Source organism: Salvelinus alpinus, chromosome 4, assembly GCF_045679555.1.
Source record: "Salvelinus alpinus chromosome 4, SLU_Salpinus.1, whole genome shotgun sequence".
NCBI classification, from domain to species: domain Eukaryota; kingdom Metazoa; phylum Chordata; class Actinopteri; order Salmoniformes; family Salmonidae; genus Salvelinus; species Salvelinus alpinus.
The window spans coordinates 78221568-78242805 of record NC_092089.1 but is presented as its reverse complement, the minus strand read 5'-3'; the positions used below and the strand labels follow the sequence as shown (position 1 = coordinate 78242805).

Below are 21238 nucleotides of genomic sequence, written 5' to 3'. Positions count from 1 at the left end.
AAACTCACAGTACATACTCTGCTGTTCTATCTTGCGTGAAATTATGTGCAATGATGTCAGAGGTGTTCGTTGTTTGACGTAACGTCTTTGTTGTAATATCGCAAACGGACCTGGCAGTTTCCCCGCTATAATCTCTACCCAACACAGCCAGAAGAGGACTGGCCACCCCTTGGAGCCTGGTTCCACTCTAGGTTTCTTCCTAGGTTCATTCCTTTCTAGGGAGTTTTTCACAGCCACTGTGCCTCTGCACAGTGCTCTTTGGGGTTTTAGGCTGGGAATCTGTATCGCACTTTGTGACAACTGCTGATATAAAAAGGCTTTAGAAAATAAATGTGATTGATTTAATTTGATTAATTGATGATTGTTTTGCAATGTGACATGTAATGTCTGCCAAGAGAGTATAGATAGAAATCTGGCATGCAGGGCCACCCACTGCCATCATTCCTGCCACTCAGAACCTCTCAGGTAGATCAACTGGAGCATAACCAGGCTGTAGAGTTCAAAGTGAAATACGGAGGCAGTGTTGGGACAAAATTCACCAATTGTGTTCCGTTCATTTATCTCAACTCAAACCAGAGTATATGAAGAGTATTGTTTCTAGCCCATAGAATTACATATATATGGTTCCATTACCCAAACTTCCCATTGAAAAGTAAAACAGACATTTACAGCCACCTGTGATTAAAGTAAATAAGTATAGGAGTGTGAGGGTAAATAAGTCTAGGTGTGTAAGGGTAAGTAGTCTAGTGGTGTGAGGGTAAATAAAAAGTCTAGGAATGTGAGGGTAAATAAATAGTCTAGGAGTGTGAAGGTAAATAAATAGTATAGGAGTGTGAGGGTAAATAAATAGGGTGTAGTGTGCTTGTTTGTTTATATATTCACTTACCCTGCACTACATTTATGGATAAGTCTTAAGTTTCAGTAGTATAACGAGAGTCTCTCGCAACGCTCCAATTAAATGTAAGTGTTACATTTTCTATCTTTAGGGACGTTGTTTACCCTCTCATAAAGCCAAGACTAACAATGTGTGTTTTAATCATTGAGGGCTATAAGAGGAATGGAGAGAAGCAGAGCAACAGCTGGGCATGTTAATGGGTTAGTGGTGCGGGCACGATGCCAGTTTGGGTTGTTGGCATCATTACTATTGCTGGCATCATGTTTATTTAGAGGTGGCACCTTGAGAACACTTCGATTTGTTTTTCAGGAATGCCTTGGCCAATTGATTGGTTAGGATTAGGACTAGTAGTAGCTTTTCAGTTGTATAGATCATGACCGAAACCAAAAAGTTTAAATCAATTGATTCGACCACCTAAACTGAATTGATTTGTGTTTGTTGTGAAGTTTCTCCAGACTTAACAACAAACTAATTTCAAGCAGGTTGAGGTGGCTGTAGCATAGTTTTCTCCATACTTTTCAACCAACTAATTTCATCTGACAGGTATATTACAACGCAGGTTCAAGGAGTTAGCCAGATAACTTTGATAAACAAACAGAAATAACTGTTGATTGTCTGGTTCATTAAGAAAGCTAAACGTACATATGTGTTTTTTGTTGTTGAGAAAATTAGACCAAGCCCATTTCAAGCTTATCTTTAAAAGAAAAAGATACATTATTTTAGGATGTGTAGGCAAATTAGCTGGCTAACTATCCTGATTTGTAGTATAGGTTGAGGTGGTTGCAGCATAGTTACTCCAGAGACTTCTTATTGACTGAATTCTCCCTGTGCATCCCACCGATCTCACCTGAAGGTTTTACTTGCTATGATGTGGTTGTTTTACCTACCTAAGTTGAATGCACTGATTGTAAGTCACTATGGATGAGAGCATCTGCTAAATGACTGAGGTGCAAATGTGATCCTTCTTATTTCTGTAGCTGGGCAATGCTTTGCGCAGCCCCTTTATGAAGTTTGTGGCCCATGCCGCCTCCTTCATCATCTTCCTGTGCCTGCTGTTGTTCAACGCATCGGACCGCTTCGAGGGCATCAGCATCATGCCAAACGTGACAGTCACTGACCACCCCATGCAGATCTACCGGGTCAAGACCACTGAATTCAGCTGGACTGAGATCCTCATCATGGTCTGGGTCACAGGTGAGAGAGGATTTATTTGTTTAACATGTTATGGTACTGTGGAGGATTGACGGCACCAGAAGGGCTTGGAAAGGTGTGGACATGCATCAGAGTCATGTTTCATGTCCTGCTTAGATTCAAGTGTCACTGAGTGGACTGTCCTGGTTAGATTCAAGTGTCACTAAGTGGACTGTCCTGGTTAGATTCAAGTGTCACTGAGTGGACTGTCCTGGTTAGATTCAAGTGTCACTGAGTGGACTGTCCTGGTTAGATTCAAGTGTCACTAAGTGGACTGTCCTGGTTAGATTCAAGTGTCACTGAGTGGACTGTCCTGGTTAGATTCAAGTGTCACTGAGTGGACTGTCCTGGTTAGATTCAAGTGTCACTGAGTGGACTGTCCTGGTTAGATTCAAGTGTCACTGAGTGGACTGTCCTGGTTAGATTCAAGTGTCACTGAGTGGACTGTCCTGGTTAGATTCAAGTGTCACTGAGTGGACTGTCCTGGTTAGATTCAAGTGTCACTGAGTGGACTGTCCTGGTTAGATTCAAGTGTCACTGAGTGGACTGTCCTGGTTAGATTTAAGTGTCACTGAGTGGACTGTCCTGGTTAGATTCAAGTGTCACTGAGTGGACTGTCCTGGTTAGATTCACATGAAATGAAACATATCTTGTTTTGTGTATTGTGCTCTATTTAGAACAGTAATCTCTTTTCAATGTGCTCTGAAGAACACAGCATTTAAAACACAGCAGCTGTATGGCACAATAGTCAGGAGACTATTTTGTGCTTTTCACATTTAAAACACTGATGTACAGTATATTGTAGAGTTACAGACAGTAATTAGTTTTTTTTAATGAAAAGTGAAAGGTTTAAGTTAAATTTCCATAGCTTCACTGGTCAGTTTTACTTAATGTTTAGCATTAAACCTAAACTTGAACGAGCAGTTGACAGTGCGTACTTGTGAGAGAGAGAGAATAGGGTAACTCTCTGGGAAGGGGGAAATCAGATGAGATTTTAGTGAGGAGCAGTCTTCAGTCCCGCTGCGGCTCCCGCAAGATTGAAATACCAATTACGGTGACACATCTGCAAATGGACCCTCTCCTTCCCCTCCTCTACACAGCAGTCTCCATTCTGTTCTCAGGATAGGTAGGTTTCCAGGGTTGAGTTCATTTGGCATCAAATGAACCCAACCCTGGAATCAAATGGAACAAAATAAACTGAGAGAGGAATGTTTTCTGCTACAAATGTTTTAAAATTGGTTTCCATTGCGTGCCCTAATGAACACGACCGTCATATCGAGCCTGTTCAAGTTTGACGCCATTGCAGATGCATCCCATTTGGTCGGATAGGGCAGAAACCAAGAAGCGATTATAATGAGTCACTACCGGCCTTTTGACAAGACCCAAGAGGTCCTCTGACCTTCATTCACCAATCATCTAAATGCAGGATCAATGGTCTCAGGAGGGAACATTTCATCTTTTTTCTCTCCCTCTTTGACAGATTGAGTTAACGAATCGATGCAGAGACTATAACTATGTTCCATCTTCTGAATTAATTTTTAAAAGCTATGTTAGAGGTTTTAATCTGTAGTGATTCAATAAATGGCTTCAAAGGTACAGCTAGATTCAGACAGTTGATTTAATAAACAAACTAACCAATTTTCGGGCCCTGAAGGTGGTTTCATTAGGTAGACATTAGATGGTTACTGAATCAACACACTTCAGTTTCACTATTGCCAGCCGATTCAAAGACACTATGGTCATGTTCATTATGGCACGACATAGTAAAATGTTTTGCGACAGAAAACAAAAATGTGTGTTTCTTATTGTACAAGTCCCTCTTTGCCTTTAGTTTCGTAACTAACAAACACAACCCATGTCCTCTTGTTGCTGTTTCCTCTGCAGGGATGTTTCACTCAGTTTCAGAACATTTTAATCTGTTTGGTGCCTAATGAACACATTCCACATCTTTGTTGCCTTCCACAGGGATGATGTGGTCTGAGTGTAAGGAACTGTGGACTGAGGGGCCAAGGGAGTACATCCAGCAGCTGTGGAACGTTCTGGACTTCGGCATGCTCTCAATCTTCATCGCCGCTTTCACTGCCCGGTTCTTCGCCTTCCTCCAGGCCACCAGAGCCCAGCAGTACGTCAACGAAAAGATCCACGCTACCGATCTCTCCCTAGTGACCCTACCCCCAGAGGTCAAATACTTCACCTACGGTGAGAGAAGAGCTTCTGTATCAATTTTGTTCCTCATGTCAGGATGCAGAATGAATACACCCATGATACAGTTAAGACAAGTAGGCATCTTCCACACATCTACAAATACCACCACACACTCATAATACCTAACCACATGCCCTGCAAGACATATAAACTGTGATTTTATAATGTTAGGTGTTATCGATGATTATACTTAAGGCAACACTGCAGGCACACTAATCTCAAGAATCATTTGAGAATTAACGCAGGACTATCACCATTCATACTAAGCTGTAATTGTCTAGTGGTGCATGGTGACACACACGTACAGTACAGAATTACTTTAAGTGCAACATTATCAACCTGGTAAACAAAAGGTCAACAAAAGGGCGGCATTTAAAATCACATAAAAGCCTGTTTTTAATTTGACATTGAGAGCATAAGCGGCCTATGCAAATAGTAGTAGCATTATCATGACTCTAGATGAGACCCATATGCAGACACATGAGGCAAGTCTGAAAGATTTATTGAATAGACAGGAGCAGGAAAAAGGCAGGTTGAGGACAGACAGGGGTTCGTAATCCTGTTAATAGTCTGCAGACGTAGATGGCAGGCAGGCTCAGGTCGTAACCGGGGAGACTAGAACAAAAACCAGAACGAGGAAAAAACACGTAAACAGAAGACAAAGGACAGTGAGACACATGTTTTATCTTGGACACATGAAACGTAGGATGGATACGGGGGGTGCAGGGCAACAGAAGACGAACAACAGAGGGGCCAAGGATTTTAGAGATTGGGAAAGGGCCGATGAAACGGGGAAAGTTTGCGGGACTCAATCCGGAGAGGCAGATCCCGTGTAGACAGCAATATCCTCTGCCCGAGACGATAGCGGGGAGCCGGGGTACGGGGAACCGGGCTCTATTCCAGGCAAGCGGACAGCGGCAGAAGAACATCTGGGCCGAGGGTATGTTGACCTCTTGCTCAGGAAAGAGCGGGGGCTGATCACCCATGGAGCACTCGAAGGGCAAGAGACCAGTGGCCGAGCAGGGAAGGGTGTTCCGGGCGTACTCCACCCACACTAATTGCTGGCTCCAGGTGGTGGGTTTGGCCGAGACCAGCCACCAAAGAGTCATCTCCAGGTCCTGATTGGCACAATCCGAATGGCCGTTAGATTGAGGATGAAACCCGGAGGACAGGCTGGCCGACGACCCAATGAGGGTGCTGATCGCTTTCCAGAATCAGGATGAGAACCGAAGACCACGATCAGAGACTATGTTGACGGGAAGTCCATGAATTCGGAAGATGTACTGTACTATGAGTTGGGCCGTCTCCTTGGCTGAGGGTAACTTGGGAAAGGGGGATGAAATGGGTGGCTTTGGAAAACCTATCCAAAAAAAAACTATTCCCCCCTTTCCATGACAATCCCACTACCATGGGTGCATGAGGAGATTCAATGAGCAGGAACTGCATGGACTCACTGTGATTCCCTGACAAAGGTTGATAGGAATCGTACTGTGAGTGACACTGCCAATGCTCTGGCGTCCATGGGAACGGAGAGAAGTTGTGTGGAGATACCCAGCTCCGACACCAGGGTAGTGTCCATAAAGCTTTCGTCGGCCCCAGAGTCCACGAGCACCCGGAGAGATTTAGACCGGTCACCCCACAACAGGATAGCATGGAGAGGAGTATGAGTAATAGGAGATGGGCGACTCCCTGTATGGCCCACCGGCGTACTCATACCTACTGATGAGCCTGGGCTTTTTACTGGACAGGTGGATATGTAATGTCCTTATGGTCAAGGCTATGAGATTGTCGAGGTCCAAGGGCAGCTCCCGGGCTGCGAGCTCATCCTTAATTCCCTCTGAAAATCCATGAAGGAACGTGTCGAACAGGGATTCCGGGTTCCAGGCACTCTCGGCAGCTCTCGGCAGCTACTGCGTAGTCTGCCACACTACGGGAGTCTTGACACAGTTGAAGTAGCTTCGAAGCCGCCTCTCTACCTGACAGAGAATCGAACACCTTCCTTACTTCCGCCACGAAATCCTCCAGACTTAAGCAAACGCTATCTCAGCGTTATAAGAGACGCTATCTTTGAACGGTCCGACGGAAACAAAGAGGGCTGCAGCTCGAAAATGAGGGAGCATCCCCAGTGTAGCGCTCTGGAGGAGGTAAGTGGGGTTCTCGGGAAGCCAGGGTAGGCAGGGGAGATGCACCCCGGGGAGCGGGGTTACTGAGAGTCTGGGAGGTTTTCGTTATGGAATCCTTCCATAAGGTTATGTAGTAACTCCTCGTGTCTTCCAATGGTGACTCCTTGTGAGGAAACAGTGTTGCAGAGCTGGTCCGAGTCTGGTGGGTCAGTCATGGCCAGTTTGTACTATCATGACTCAGGATGAGACCCAGATGCAGAAACGTGAGGCAGATGGTTCAAGTCTCAGGGGCAGGCAAAGGCAGGTCGAGGACAGGCAGGGGTTTGTAATCCTGGTAGCAGTTGGCAGAAGTAGACGGCTGGCAGGGTCAGGACAGGCAAAACAGGTCGTAACTGGAGAAAGACGCTGGCACAACTTGACAAGACGAACTGGCAACAGACAAACAGAAAACGCAGGTATAAATACACAGGGGATCAAGGGGAGAAAATGGGAGACACCTGGTGGGGGTGGAGACAAGCACAAGACAGGTGAAACAGATCAGGGTGTGACAAGCGCTTTATTTTATAGTCCTATTTCATTTAGTTTGACCTGATATTTACTGAGAAATTAGATTTATTGGTGCTTGTGTTGATGCATCCCAAAGAAACAAAATACACATTTTAGGGGAATTATTATGTAATTACCATTTGCTGTGTTATTTCAAAGCCTGCAACGACCTAGTGAGTCTGTAAGACAAAGTCTAACCCAACCATTGTGTCGAACAATCCTATTGCGCCATGCATTAAACACATTGTACAAGTTGCTATGAGTGATAAGAAAACAACTGACTGTTACCCCTTCCTCCACGTAGCGAGGGACAAATGGCTGCCGTCAGACCCCCAGCTGATCTCAGAAGGACTATACGCCATCGCCGTGGTGCTGAGCTTCACACGCATCGCTTACATCCTGCCGGCTAACGAGAGCTTCGGACCGCTCCAAATCTCCCTGGGCCGCACTGTCAAAGACATCTTCAAGTTCATGGTCCTGTTCATCATGGTCTTCCTGGCGTTCATGATTGGCATGTTTATCCTCTATTCTTACTACTTGGGTGCCAAGGTCAACCCGGCATTCACCACGTGAGTGATTATAGCAGACACTGTGAACACTTTATGAGGACACTTACTTGAACAGACGTATGGGGAGACACTTATGGGGACAGTCTCGGTCAACTTGTGTAAGAGAACGTTAATTGATGAGCTCTGGAGTCAGTGACAGGAACTGCTTCGTACACAGTTAGTAGGGAGGCTTTGTAAACATTCAACCTTACTGTTTTGTCCCCAAAGGCCCTGAAATGAATACACTCCTAAAATATGAGACTAGAGAATAAGTTTGATACACATTTATCAAGTAAGAACCTATCTACTGCCATGAACCTTCATAAAACATTTAAACATCGACAAATGCGCTCTCCATTCATGTTGAGAGCTCTTTTCTTCCTCTATTGAGTCCAATCAAGAAGCGCCAGCTCATTCAGTCAATCGACTCAGTCAGTGTAGTGCAGTATGAAGTAGAAAAGGGCCCATCTTGGTCTCCCTTTCTAAGAGTGCCTCAAAACGGAATTGTGGCAGCTCAGAAAAAAGAACTCATTTCACACTGGACTGGATTCCCTCCAAGGTTACTCTTTCCAATGTGAGAAAATGAAATCCTTTCCATTGTTATGGTTTATTGTTTTCCTCAATTGTCTCGGTGTCCATATTGTATTTTATTAGCCAAGCTGGCATGGCATAAATGGATCACACACTTACAAATGGAACACACACACACTCATGTAACATTGCCAAGAGTCCCAATGGTCATTTTTGCCCTTACCAAGGACATCTGTGGAATTCATATAACACAAAATATCAAATACAGTGACATCACCTGAAAAGAAAAATAATAATTTCAATGCAACAATTCCCATGAAGCTATCCTTCAATCTTGTTGTTAATTTTCTTCAAAGTCACTTTGACAACCAGAAGACTATATACCAGGATAGTATTAAGCAAGACATGCTAAGATATTTGGTTCATTCCTCATACATCATATAGCTACATGTCTGCCCTTAGAAGTTAGGCTACACAGGAAGTGACTTCTTAATCACATCACTTTTTTAAAAGTAGCACTCTGTTATCGCCTGTCACTTTGGGCCTAAGCCAAATGTAGTTTGTGGTCTCACTAGGGCACAGCCACAAACTAGAAACCGCTACACCTAATCAGCCTGTCCTGTGACAATCCCCTTCCTTCCTTGTCATCACAGGGTGGAGGAGAGCTTCAAGACTCTGTTCTGGTCTATATTTGGGCTGTCAGAGGTGTCCTCCGTGGTGCTCAAATACAACCACAAGTTCATTGAGAACATTGGCTACGTGCTCTACGGAATCTACAACGTGACCATGGTGGTGGTGTTGCTCAACATGCTGATCGCCATGATCAACAGCTCCTATCAAGAGATCGAGGTGAGTTACTTGTGTGGGGTGAAGTTACCCCAGCCTAGACACTGATCTTGGGTCAGTTTACCATTTCCCCCAATAATGGTTAGGATTGGGGAACGGGAAGCAGATCCCAGATCTATACCCAGGGGAAAACTTCACCCTGGGGAGGAATCAGTGGCATCTGTACACCCCGCCATTTCATTTGGTTATAATTATAGGGATAGTGTATTTTGGGGTAATCTGTTTGTTGTTGCTGTGGTTTTTATATAATGCTGTATGTAGCACAGTATGCCCTAAGCAACTATGCTCTGCTGTCTCTAATTGTGAAACATCAGGGGCTCTGCTATGAATAGCTCTGAAATCAATCATTTCAAGATTATCCTTGTTATGTGTTATGGGAATATTTTTTGCTATTTCCTACTTGCCTCATATGACCGCAGTACAGCCGTGCTAAAGCCACAATGAATCACACCCCCTCATGTATTATTGCTTTAATCAATTATTTGGGGATGATCCATGTTATGTATTGTGGGAATTTCCTTTGGTAATCCGCAACACAAGATACAAGAAGTGACATGAGGCCTCTGCTGTAATTTCCTATCAGAGACAACAATAGCTTGTTACTTTTTGATGGCAGTATTAGGCTAATAGTGTTGTCTCTCATAGATTAGGCCAACAGCAAATGAAGTATTTGGATTTGTATTTATTATGGATCCCCAGCCAGCAGCTACTCTTTCTGGCCTCCGGCAAAATTAAGGCAGTTATACAATTTTAAAAACATTACAATAAATTCATAACATCCCATGAGCGAGACAGAAGTGAACAGGTTATCATTAGTTCAAACAGGTTTCGGATAATGGTGTTTGTAACAATTACTGAGCTAGTCTCACTATGTCAATCTCTCGACTTCCAGGGGGTGTTTACTCAGAGAATGAAATAACTCTACTTATCTCTCAGGATGACGCGGATGTGGAGTGGAAGTTTGCGCGCTCCAAACTGTGGCTGTCCTACTTTGACAACGGCAAGACGCTGCCTCCTCCCTTCAGCATCGTTCCAACTCCCAAGTCCTTCTACCACCTCATCAGGTGGATAGTTGGCATGCTGCATTGCCGACGACGAAGCCTGAAGAAGGACGTAGAGCTGGGAATGGACAGTTCGAAGTCCAGGGTATGGATAGATAGGTGTATTTATGGGTGGATGGATTCATTCATTCATCAAATCATCTATTGATTCATTTGTCCATTCATTCATCTCTCTCTCTCTGCATTGTTTTGATTATAAAAATACACAAGTTCGCTCCAGCTGGACACAACATTTTATGCGGAGATCTCTGTTTATGGGGGTTATGATTTGTACATTATGTAATGTATATTCTTGCATGATTTCTCAGTACTGACTCTGGATGGTCATCATTTGCACTCACCTCTTAATGACCCTGGAGAGGATCAATGGCTTTTGCATTATGCCTGTGGCTCGCCATATTTAAATTGCAAATAAATATGAACGCTATCCACCTAAAGAGAAGGCTCTTGTATGCATTGGAGTCTGGAGTACTAGTCTAGTAAGAGAACATGGAATATTATTCAAGCCCTACATAAAAGATAATAACATCCAATTTATATGTATGGAGTGTTGAAATCCCCTTTTAGGTTTGATGCCTGTCTCTAATATAATCCTTGGAGGATATCATCTGTTCAATCAGCAGGCCCCCCATGGCACACAATAATAGTATCAAGATTCATATGTGGCTGGGGTCTCTCTCTTTCTCAAGCTCTCAATTCAATGGGCTCTATTGGCCTGGAAACATATTTACATTGCCAAAGCACGTGAAATAGATCATAAATGAAAGTGAAATAAACAATTTTAAAAATGAACAGTAAACATTACACTCAAAGGTAAAAAAGGAAGAGACATTTCAAATGTCGTATTATAGCTATACTGTATACTGTGTTGTAAGGGTGTGCAAATAATTAAAGTACAAAAGGGAAAATAAATAAACATAAATATGGGTTGTATTTACAATGGTGTTTGTTCTTCACTGGTTGCCCTTATCTTGTGACAACAGGTCACACATGTTGCTGCTGTGATGTCACTGTCACGCCCTGACCATAGTTTGCGTTGTATGTTTCTATGTTTTGTTTGGTCAGGGTGTAATATGAGTGGGCATTCTATGTTGTATGTCTAGTTTGTCTGTTTCTATGTGTTTGGCCTGATATGGTTCTCAATCAGAGGCAGGTGTTAGTCGTTGTCTCTGATTGGGAGCCATATTTAGGTAGCCTGTTTTGTCATTGTGGGTTATGGGTGATTGTTCCTGTGTTTACTATACGGGACTGTTACGTTTTCGTTCGTTTGTCGGTTTATTGTTTTGTTCGTTGTTTAAGTATTCTTATTAAAATGAATACTCACCACGCTGCGCATTGGTCCTCCGATCCTTCCTACTATTCCTCCTCAGAAGAGGAGGAAGACGAGCGTTACAGAATCACCCACCACCAAAGGACCAAGCAGCGTGGTAACGGGCAGCAGCAGCGGCCGAAATCGCAGGACTCCTGGACCGGGGAGGAGATTCTGGATGGCAAGGGACCCTGGGCACAGGCTGGAGAATATCGCCGCCCTCGTGAAGAGCTGGAGGCAGCTAAAGCTGAGAGGCGGTGGTATGAGAAAGCAGCACGAAAGCGCGGCTGGAAGCCAGAGAGGCAGCCCCAACAATTTCTTGGGAGGGGCACACGGGGTGTGTGGCTAAGTCAGGTAGGAGACCTGAGCCAACTTCCCTTGCTTACCGTGGAGAGAGAGGGTCCGGGCAGGCACCGTGTTATGCGGAGATGCGCATGGTGTCTCCAGTACGTGTGCATAGCCCGGTGCGGTACATAGCAGCGCCTCGTATCGGCTGGGCTAGAGTGGGCATCGAGCCAGGTGCCATGAAGCCGGCTCTACGCATCTGGTCTCCAGTGCGTCTCCTCGGGCCGGGGTACATGGCACCAGCCCTACGCATGGTGTCCCCGGTTCGCCAGCACAGCCCAGTGCGGCCTATTCCACCTCGCCGCACTGGCATAGCTACGGGGAGCATTCAGCCAGGTAGGGTTGGGCAGGCTCGGTGCTCGAGACCTGCAGTGCGCCTCCACGGTCCGGTCTATCTGGTGCCTCCACGCACCAGGCCTCCAGTTCCAGCACCACGCACGAGACCTACAGTGGGCCTCCAGGGTCCAGTATGCCCTGTTCCTCCTCCCCGCACTCACCCTGAGGTGCGTGTTCCCAGCCCGGTACCACCAGTTCCGGCACCACGCACCAGGCCTACAGTGCACCTCGGCAGGCCTGAGCCGCCCTCCTGTCTAGCGCTGCCTGAGCCGCCCATCTGTCCTGAGCCGCCCGTCTGTCCTGAGCCGCCCGTCTGTCCTGAGCCGCCCTTCAGTCCGGAGGCGCCTGAGCCGCCCTTCAGTCCAGAGGCGCCTGAGCCGCCCTTCAGTCCAGAGGCGCCTGAGCCGCCCTTCAGTCCAGAGGCGCCTGAGCCGCCCTTCAGTCCAGAGGCGCTCCTCAGTCCAGTGGGGCCCTTTATTAGGGTTCCCAGTCCAAAATGTCTAGTTTTCCTCCCCAATTGTTTGTTGTGCTTGTTTGCAAGACCAGCACTCAGGCCTTGGAAATGGAACTGGCAGCCAGGTCATAACCGTAACCCAATGAAACTGAGGGGTCAGATTAAGAGGCCACTGAAGCGGGTAATGACTATGGTGGAGTGGGGTCCACGTCCTCCACCACGGACAGATGCCCACCCAGACCCTCCCCTAGGTTTTAGGTTTAGGTTTTGCGGCCGGAGTCCGCACCTTGGGGGGGGGGGGGGGTTACTGTCACGCCCTGACCCTAGTTTGCGTTGTATGTTTTGTTTGGTCAGGGTGTGATATGAGTGGGCATTCTATGTTGTATGTCTAGTTTGTCTGTTTCTATGTGTTTGGCCTGATATGGTTCTCAATCAGAGGCAGGTGTTAGTCGTTGTCTCTGATTGGGAGCCATATTTAGGTAGCCTGTTTTGTCATTGTGGGTTGTGGGTGATTGTTCCTGTTCCTGTGTTTGTGTTCACTATACGGGACTGTTACGTTTTCTGTCGGTTTATTGTTTTGTTCGTTGTTTAACTACTTCATCACCCTCCCGGATCCGGGATCCTCCTCATCAAAAAAGCTGACTAGCATAGCTTAGCCTAATGGGACAGGGATATCATATAATATAATTTTCATGAAATCACAAGTCCAATACAGCAAATGAAAGATAAACATCTTGTGAATCCAGCCATCATTTCCGATTTTTTTAATGTTTTACAGCGAAAACACAATATGTATTTCTATTAGCTAACCACAATAGCCAAACACACAACCGCATATTTTCACCATGTTTCCACCGCATAGGTAGCTTTCACAAAACCGACAAAATAGAGATAAAATTAGTCACTAACCAAGAAACAACTTCAGATGACAGTCTTATAACACGTTATACAATACATTTATGTTTTGTTTGAAAATGTGCATATTTGAGGTATAAATCATAGTTTTACATTGCAGCCACCATCAAAAATAGCACCAAAGCAGCCAGAATAATTACAGAGAGCAACGTGAAATGCATAAATACTCATCATAAAACATTTATGAAAAATACATGGTGTACAGCAAATGAAAGATAAACATCTTGTGAATCCAGCCAATATTTCCGATTTAAGTGTTTTACAGTGAAAACACAATATAGAACACAATAGATATAAAATTAATCACTAACCTTTGGACAACTTCATCAGATGACAGTCTTATAACATCATGTTATACAATACATTTATGTTTTGTTCGAAAATGTGCATATTTAGAGCTGCAAATCGTGGTTATACATTGTGAATATGTAGCAACATTTCCCCAGAATGTCCGGAGATATTTTGGACACTCACCTAATCTGACCAAAGAACTCATCATAAACTTTACATAAAAATACTTGTTGTATGGCAAATTAAAGATACACTGGTTCTTAATGCAACCGCTGTGTTAGATTTTTTAAAATAACTTTACCACAACATACATGTTTTTAAAAGAAAATAAAAAAAATTGTCCATTAAAATAACATACAATTGATCCGAAATACAGTGTAGACAATGTTAAAGTTATAAATGGCTATTGTAGCTGGAAACGGCAGATTTTTTATGGAATATCTATAGGCGTACAGAGGCCCATTATCAGCAACCATCACTCCTGTGTTCCAATGGCACGTTGTGTTAGCTAATCCAAGTTTATCATTTAAAAGGCTAATTGATCATTAGAAAACCCTTTTGCAATGATAGCACAGCTGAAAACTGTTCTGATTTAAAGAAGCAATAAAACTGGCCTTCTTTAGACTAGTTGAGTATCTGGAGCATCAGCATTTGTTGGTTCGATTACAGGCTCAAAATGGCCAGAAACAAAGTACTTTCTTCTCAAACTCGTCAGTCTTATTTTTCTGAGAAATGAAGGCTATTCCATGCGAGAAATTGCCTAGAAACTGAAGATCTCATACAAAGCTGTGTACTACTTCCTTCACAGAACAGCGCAAACTGGCTCTAACCAGAATAGAAAGAGGAGTGGGAGGCCCCGTTGCATAACTGAGCAAAAGGACAAGTACATGAGTGTCTAGTTTGAGACAGACGCCTCACAAGTCCTCAACTGGCAGCTTCAATCAATAGCACCCCCAAAACAGTCTCAACGTCAACAGTGAGGAGGTGACTCCGGGATGCTGGCCTTCTAGGCAGAGTTGCAAAGAAAAAGCCATATCTCAGACTGGCCTATAAAAATATAAAGATGGGCAAAAGAACACAGACACTGGACAGAGGAACTCTGCCTAGAAGTTCCGCATCCCAGAGTCGCCTCTTCACTGTTGACGTTGAGACTGGTGTTTTGCGGGTACTGCTGCAATAAAAATGTAAACTCTAAGATGGCAACCTCACTCTCTCTCATTTAATCAGTGGATACAGTTACTATTATAAGTTATAGCAGTAGATTTATCAACAGCGAGAATGAATGGTGCTAGTCAAGGAACAATTGAGGCCTTGACAAATATATTGGACCTAGTTATCTGGCTGCCCGCACCTAGGTATCTGGGTGGCTGGCTAGAAAGCTAGTGAGGTTGCAGGCGGGTGGATGGGGTTTGAGTGGGGAATGGTTTGAATGGGTCGGGGTTCTTTATATGCATTTATTTTATTGTTTTTGTACCTCTAACCCCCCATCTGAAAAATAAAATTGACAAAACTAAATATAAAGTTGATCAAACAAAAAGACTCACGTTAATCATTGGTCATTATTTTCATAACGGTTGATTGAGTATGCAGATAAAATATCCAAATGTGTTTGTGCATGTCTGTGTTTGCAGCTCAATCTCTTCACCCAGTCCAACCTGCGCATTGCAGAGTCCCACAGTTTTAACAGCATCCTGAACCAACCCACTCGCTATCAGGTGACCTCTCCGTCAGTCTAAAATATCATGTTTAACCAAAATGTCACATTAACATAATAGCATATAGGCCTACATTTGACATTTTCCTTTCTTGTTGCAGCAAATCATGAAAAGACTCATAAAACGCTACGTGTTGAAAGCACAAGTGGACAAAGAAAATGACGAGGTCAATGAAGGTAATCTTGCATCTTAACTTTTACTCTGAAGTACCTCATCTGAAATTGTCTTTGAGAATCTGTTGCAGTGTTACACAATGCCAATAATAAACCATTCTCAGGGGTAGGAAGAGGTCTGCATACTGGTCAAATTCCACAGGGTTCTCATTGGCGTTTGAAGCCAAATAAACCGTGCTAACTGTATTGTGCACTTAAAAAGATTATGGAGAGTAGATCAGTTCAACATTGTCATGCAGTGAATATTGCATTTGAGAACACTTAAACTGAATTCTTCAATACAAACCACTTGAACAGAAATTACATTATTTCTCTACATATTACTTTGCAGGTGAGCTGAAAGAAATCAAGCAGGACATCTCCAGTTTACGGTACGAACTCCTGGAAGACAAGTCTCGGGCTACAGAGGAGCTGTCCTTTCTTATCCAGAAACTGAGTGAGAAACTGAAGCTAGGCCCTACAACACGCTTCTACGAGTGACCCCACCGCCACCTCACAGTACAACCAAGCAGCCAACGTCCCAGCATTTCTCCACATACTCCACAGCACCCCCTGGCCAGGTTGTTTTGTAAAAGTCTTCTCTTTGCAAATCAAATCAAAGTGTATTTGTCACATGCGCCGAATACAACCTTACAGTGAAATGCTTACTTACAAGCCCTTAAAACTAACTTCATGCAAACCTGTTGGTTAACAGACAAGAACAGCACAAGTAAAGGCAACAGCAAAAAATATTGTTGCCTCACTATTTTGGTGTACGGAGAAGTTGCCCTTAGACTGATTAAGCATTTCCCCACTAATGGTTAAGATTAGGATTGCGAGAAGGGAAGCTCATCCTAGATCTGTACCCAAATGAAACTTTACCCCAGAGCCACTATTTTACATTAAGACAAAAATGGTGTTACTGTTATAAATATTTATATATCATTACTTATTAACATCTTTTAAGTCAAAAAAATGGTGGCATAATCTCTTTCATAAGACATACTTTAGACAATGGTTGTTTAGTACTGGTTTCATGTTTCTTTCTCTCGTTATAGATTTATAACCAAACAGTAGGATTATTTGACAATATTTCCTCAAATTCTCTCATAAGATAATCAGTCATTGATTAATGTCATTATTATGTTTGTTCTTGAAATCCACCTAGTTGCAAAGCACCTTTTATTTTCTACGTAAACACTGTTCTTGTTGCTCTAGTGCTATTTTGGGGTTCTTACATTGCGTGTTTTAAAGTTGTGTCCAGCCGTGGTCCTGGAGAGTGTACATCAGAATACAGTAAACAGTACAGGGGGATAACCAATGATCTACAGGACATTTGTAAAGTATTCAGACCCCTTGACTTTTTCCAAATTTTCTTACGTTACAGCCTTATTCTAAAATTGCTGAAATCGTTTGACAAAACCCGTCAATCTACAAACAATACCACATAATGACAAAGTAAAAACAGGTTTTTTGATTTTTGCAAAAAAACTATACATATAAAATATATATTTATTTTTACATACAGTACCAGTTAAAAGTATGGACAAACTTGCTCATTCAAGGGTTTTTCTTCATTTTGACTATGTTCTACATTGTAGAACAATAGTGAAGACATCAAAACTATGAAATAACACATATGGAATCATGTTGTAAACAATATTTTATATTTGAGATTCTTCAAAGTACACTTGGCATTCTCTCAACCAGCTTCACCTGGAATGCTTTTCCAACAGTCTTGAAGGAGTTCCCATATGCTGAGCACTTGTCTGCTTTTCCTTCACCCTGCAGTTTAACTCATCCCAAACCATCTCTAATGGGTTGAGGTTGGGTGAATGTGGAGGCCAGGTCATCTGATGCAGGACTCCATCACGCTCCTTCTTGGTCAAATAGCCCTTACACATTCTGGAGGTGTGTTGGGCCATTGTCCTGTTGAAAAACAAATGATAGTCCCACTAAGCGCAAACCAGTTGTTGAGATGTGTCTGTTACTTGAACTCTGAAGCATTTATTTGGGCTGCAATCGGAGGTGCAGTTAACTCTAATTAATTTGTCCTCTGCAGCAGAGGTAACTCCGGGTCTTCGTTTCCTGGCGGTCCTCGTGAGAGCCAGTTTCATCATAGTGCTTGATGGTTTTTGCGACTGCACTTGAACTTTCAAAGTTCTTTAAAGTTTCCGCATTAACTTACCTTCATGTCTTAAAGTAATGATGGACTGCCATTTCTCTTTGCTTATTTGAGCTGTTCTTGCTAAGGACTTGGTCTTTTACCAAATAGGGCTATCTTCTGTATACCACCCCTATCTTTTCACAACACAACTGATTGGCTCAAATGCATTAAGAAAGAATTTCCACAAATTAACTTTTTACAAGGTACATCTGTTAATTGAAATGCATTCCAGGTGACTACATCATGAAGCTGGTTGAGAGAATGCCAAGAGTGTGCAAAGATGTCATCAAGGCAAAGGGTGGCTACTTTTGAAGAATCTCAAATATAAAATATTGTCAACAAAATAAAAGCTGTCAACAATTTTTTGGTACCTACATGATTGCATATGTGTTATTTGATAGTTTTGATGTCTTCACCATAATTCTACAATGTAGAAAATAGTAACAAAAGAAAAATGCTGGAATAAGTAGGTGTGTCCAAACTTTTGACTGGTACTGTAAGTATTCACACCCTTTGCTATGAGACTCGACATTGAGCTCAGGTGCATCCTGTTTCCATTGAGCATTCATGGTATGTTTCTACAACTTGATTGGAGTCCACCTGTGGTAAATTCAATTGATTGGTCATGATCTGGAAAGGCACACACCTGTCTATATAAGGTCCCACAGTTGACAGTGCATGTCAGAGCAAAAAGGTTGAAGGTCGAAGGAATAGTCTGTAAATAAGTTTGGAACCACTAGGGCGCTTCCTAGAGCTGGCTCCCGGGCCAAACTGAGCAATCGGGGGAGAAGGGCATGACCAAGAACTCGATGGGTTCCTCTGTGGAGATGGGAGAACCTTCTAGAAGGACAACCATTTCTGCAGCACTCCACCAATCAGGCCTTAATGGTAGAGTGGCCAGACGGAATCCACTCCTCAGTAAAAGGCACCTGACAGCCTGCTTGGTGTTTGCCAAAAGGCACCTAAAGACTCAGACCATGAGAAACAAGATTCTCTGGCCTGATGAAACCAAGATTGAGCACTTTGGCCTGACTGCCAAGTGTCACGTCTGGAGGAAACCTGGCACCATCCCTATGGTGAAGCATGGTGGTGGCAGCATCATGCTGTGGGGATGTTTTTCAGCAGCAGGGACTGGGAGACTAGTCAGGATCGAAGGAAAGATGAATGGAGCAAAGTACAGAGAGATCCTTGATGAAAACCTGCTCCAGAGTGCTCAGGATCTCAGACAATGACAATGACCCTAAGCACACAGCCAAAACAACGCAGGAGTGGCTTCAGGACAGGTCTCTGAATGTTCTTGAGTGGCCCAGCCAGAGCCGGAACTTGAACCCGATCGAACATCTCGAGAGACCTGAAAACGGCTGTTCAGCGACGCGCCCCATCCAACCTGACAGAGCTTGAGATGATCTCCAGAGGATAATGGGAGAAACTCCCCAAATATAGGTGTGCCAAGCTTGTAGCGTCGTACCAAACAAGACATGAGGCTGTAATCACTGCCAAAGGTGCTTCAACAAAGGGTCTGAATACTTATGTAAATGTTATATTTCATTTTTTTTGCTCAGATTTCTAAAAACATGTTTTTGCTTTGTCATTATTGTGTGTAGATTGATGAGGGGAACTGTTTCATCCATTTTAGAATAAGGCTGTAACGTAACAAAATGAGGAAAAAGTCGAGATCTGAAAACTTTCCGAATACACAGTATATAAACTCTGGATTGCTGATAAGAGACTTTGAAGCCACCGTTCAGTCATATTGGTACTCCCCAGTAGAAGCAGTCCTCCATAGGAATGAATGGAATGCTACAGTATTTCAAATAAGTGTTTCAAGGACAAAATTACATGTATTTAAGTCTTGTTTTGTTGTAGTGGGGACAGTAATATTTAAAACTTTAAAAAAATATATTTTTATTTGTATATTTATTTTTTAGCTCACATATAATTTGAAAGCATGCATTAAGAATAAACGTGGCAAAAACAAATGTAGACATTAATAAATACATTTCTATACCTTCAAAATATTTGTTACAATGGTGGGGGAGTGCCAAGATGGAGGCATTGGACATAACATAAAGCCTGCAACACTTTCATAAGCTGTACATTAAGATTCAGAAATGCTTATGGCAACAACCACAGTGTTGTCATTGCATACTATCCCTACTAGGTACTGTTTTAGGTGTGTAATGAGAGCATACCCTTTCAAAAAAGTACAACAATGTACCTGAACTCAATGTAAGCATTTGTAATAGATCGTTAAGAACTAAGTAAATCTAACATTATCAAAGATCATGTAATAGCCATCTGACATTATCAAAGATCATGTAACGTTATCAAAGAGTTATGATATACAGCAGTTGTCATTCCATCCTAGATGGGACTTGGTTAAGCATTCCTCTCAGGTCAAATGTGATGAATTCTATATAACACATTCTTATATTCTATGATATAACACATACTTTTGTGGTTCTCATCATTCCTTTTAAGTGACTCATACTGCATTTATGCCAAATGCACCATACAAGGCTATGTCCAATACATTGCCAACTCATTGATAGAGGTGCTTGTGTGGGTAAACCTATTTTCTCTGTGTAGCCCTGATGTGAAATTGTGGATAGAAAGTGGAAAATTGCCTCTTCGGGACCAGATTTGGTTTACACTTAAGCATTTATTGGTATAATAAACAGCTTTAGATTTCCTTAATGATCTATGCAGGATATACCATTCCTTTCGTCTGATATCTATATTGTAATTATACTAGGGAACAGAAACATGCATTTGATTATATATTGTATTTCATAGGAAGTCTTTCCATAGGATGTTCTTAGACACTGTAAATAAAGTTTATTCTAGCTCAATAACTGTAACATTTCATTCATGGTGGAATTTTCTCTTTTTAATGATTTTATTTTTGAGTAGAACAGAAATAGTTGAAAGCGAATGTTTGTAAACATATGAAAATCGATAGCTGCTGTTATAAAAAAGGCTTGAGATAAGCAATGGAAAACCTCATACAATATATCTCATAACACAATATGTAATATTATCAGAGACCTCTCCACTAATTTTGGATAGATGTACCAACTATTTCTTGGGGACAAGCTTACATCAAATTTTTTGTTACAGTAGGATATTCTTCACATTTAAGCTATGTATTTTCATATACCCATATATATGATTTTATTTTGATGGCTATAATTACATAATTGTACAATGAGATGATCTAGAAACTATATGGTGATGCATATTTTTAACCTGTTTTCTATATAAAATGCCTTTGGAAAAATGCAGAGTTGGATTGATTTTGTTGTATAACAATCATGTTTTGAGTAAATGTAAGACCAAGGTAAAACCCCAGATTTGGGACCAGACAAGTACTCCAGAGATTCTCGGGAACATTAGCACTATATAAAAGGACAACCTTAGGAGTGAAAATACACTCTCCTCCTCTTTGGGCACATAATGCAAGTTATTATGAGAAAATAAACATTGTGTAATATAAATCCAACATAATACATGTATTACGATCATGTTTTGTCATGAGTAAATGTAATACTAAGATATCAGGCAGCAAAGCCATTATATAGAGTATATACCTGGTAGTACAGCATCAC

General features: G+C 42.5%; 1 protein-coding gene across 2 annotated transcripts in view; it reads left to right on the top strand.

Moving 5' to 3' along the window:
- LOC139574489 (short transient receptor potential channel 3-like) overlaps positions 1 to 20910 on the top strand; it is a 47238-nt gene extending 26328 nt beyond the window's left edge. For both annotated transcript variants that reach the window (XM_071399131.1, XM_071399130.1), the window contains 8 exons: positions 1873 to 2089; positions 4052 to 4285; positions 7265 to 7529; positions 8693 to 8888; positions 9822 to 10031; positions 15228 to 15311; positions 15412 to 15487; positions 15816 to 20910. In XM_071399131.1, coding sequence (XP_071255232.1) covers positions 1873 to 2089; positions 4052 to 4285; positions 7265 to 7529; positions 8693 to 8888; positions 9822 to 10031; positions 15228 to 15311; positions 15412 to 15487; positions 15816 to 15964 — 1431 coding nt within the window. In that variant the 3' untranslated portion in view covers positions 15965 to 20910. The remainder of the gene's footprint in view (positions 1 to 1872; positions 2090 to 4051; positions 4286 to 7264; positions 7530 to 8692; positions 8889 to 9821; positions 10032 to 15227; positions 15312 to 15411; positions 15488 to 15815) is intronic.
- Positions 20911 to 21238: the final 328 nt, after the last annotated feature.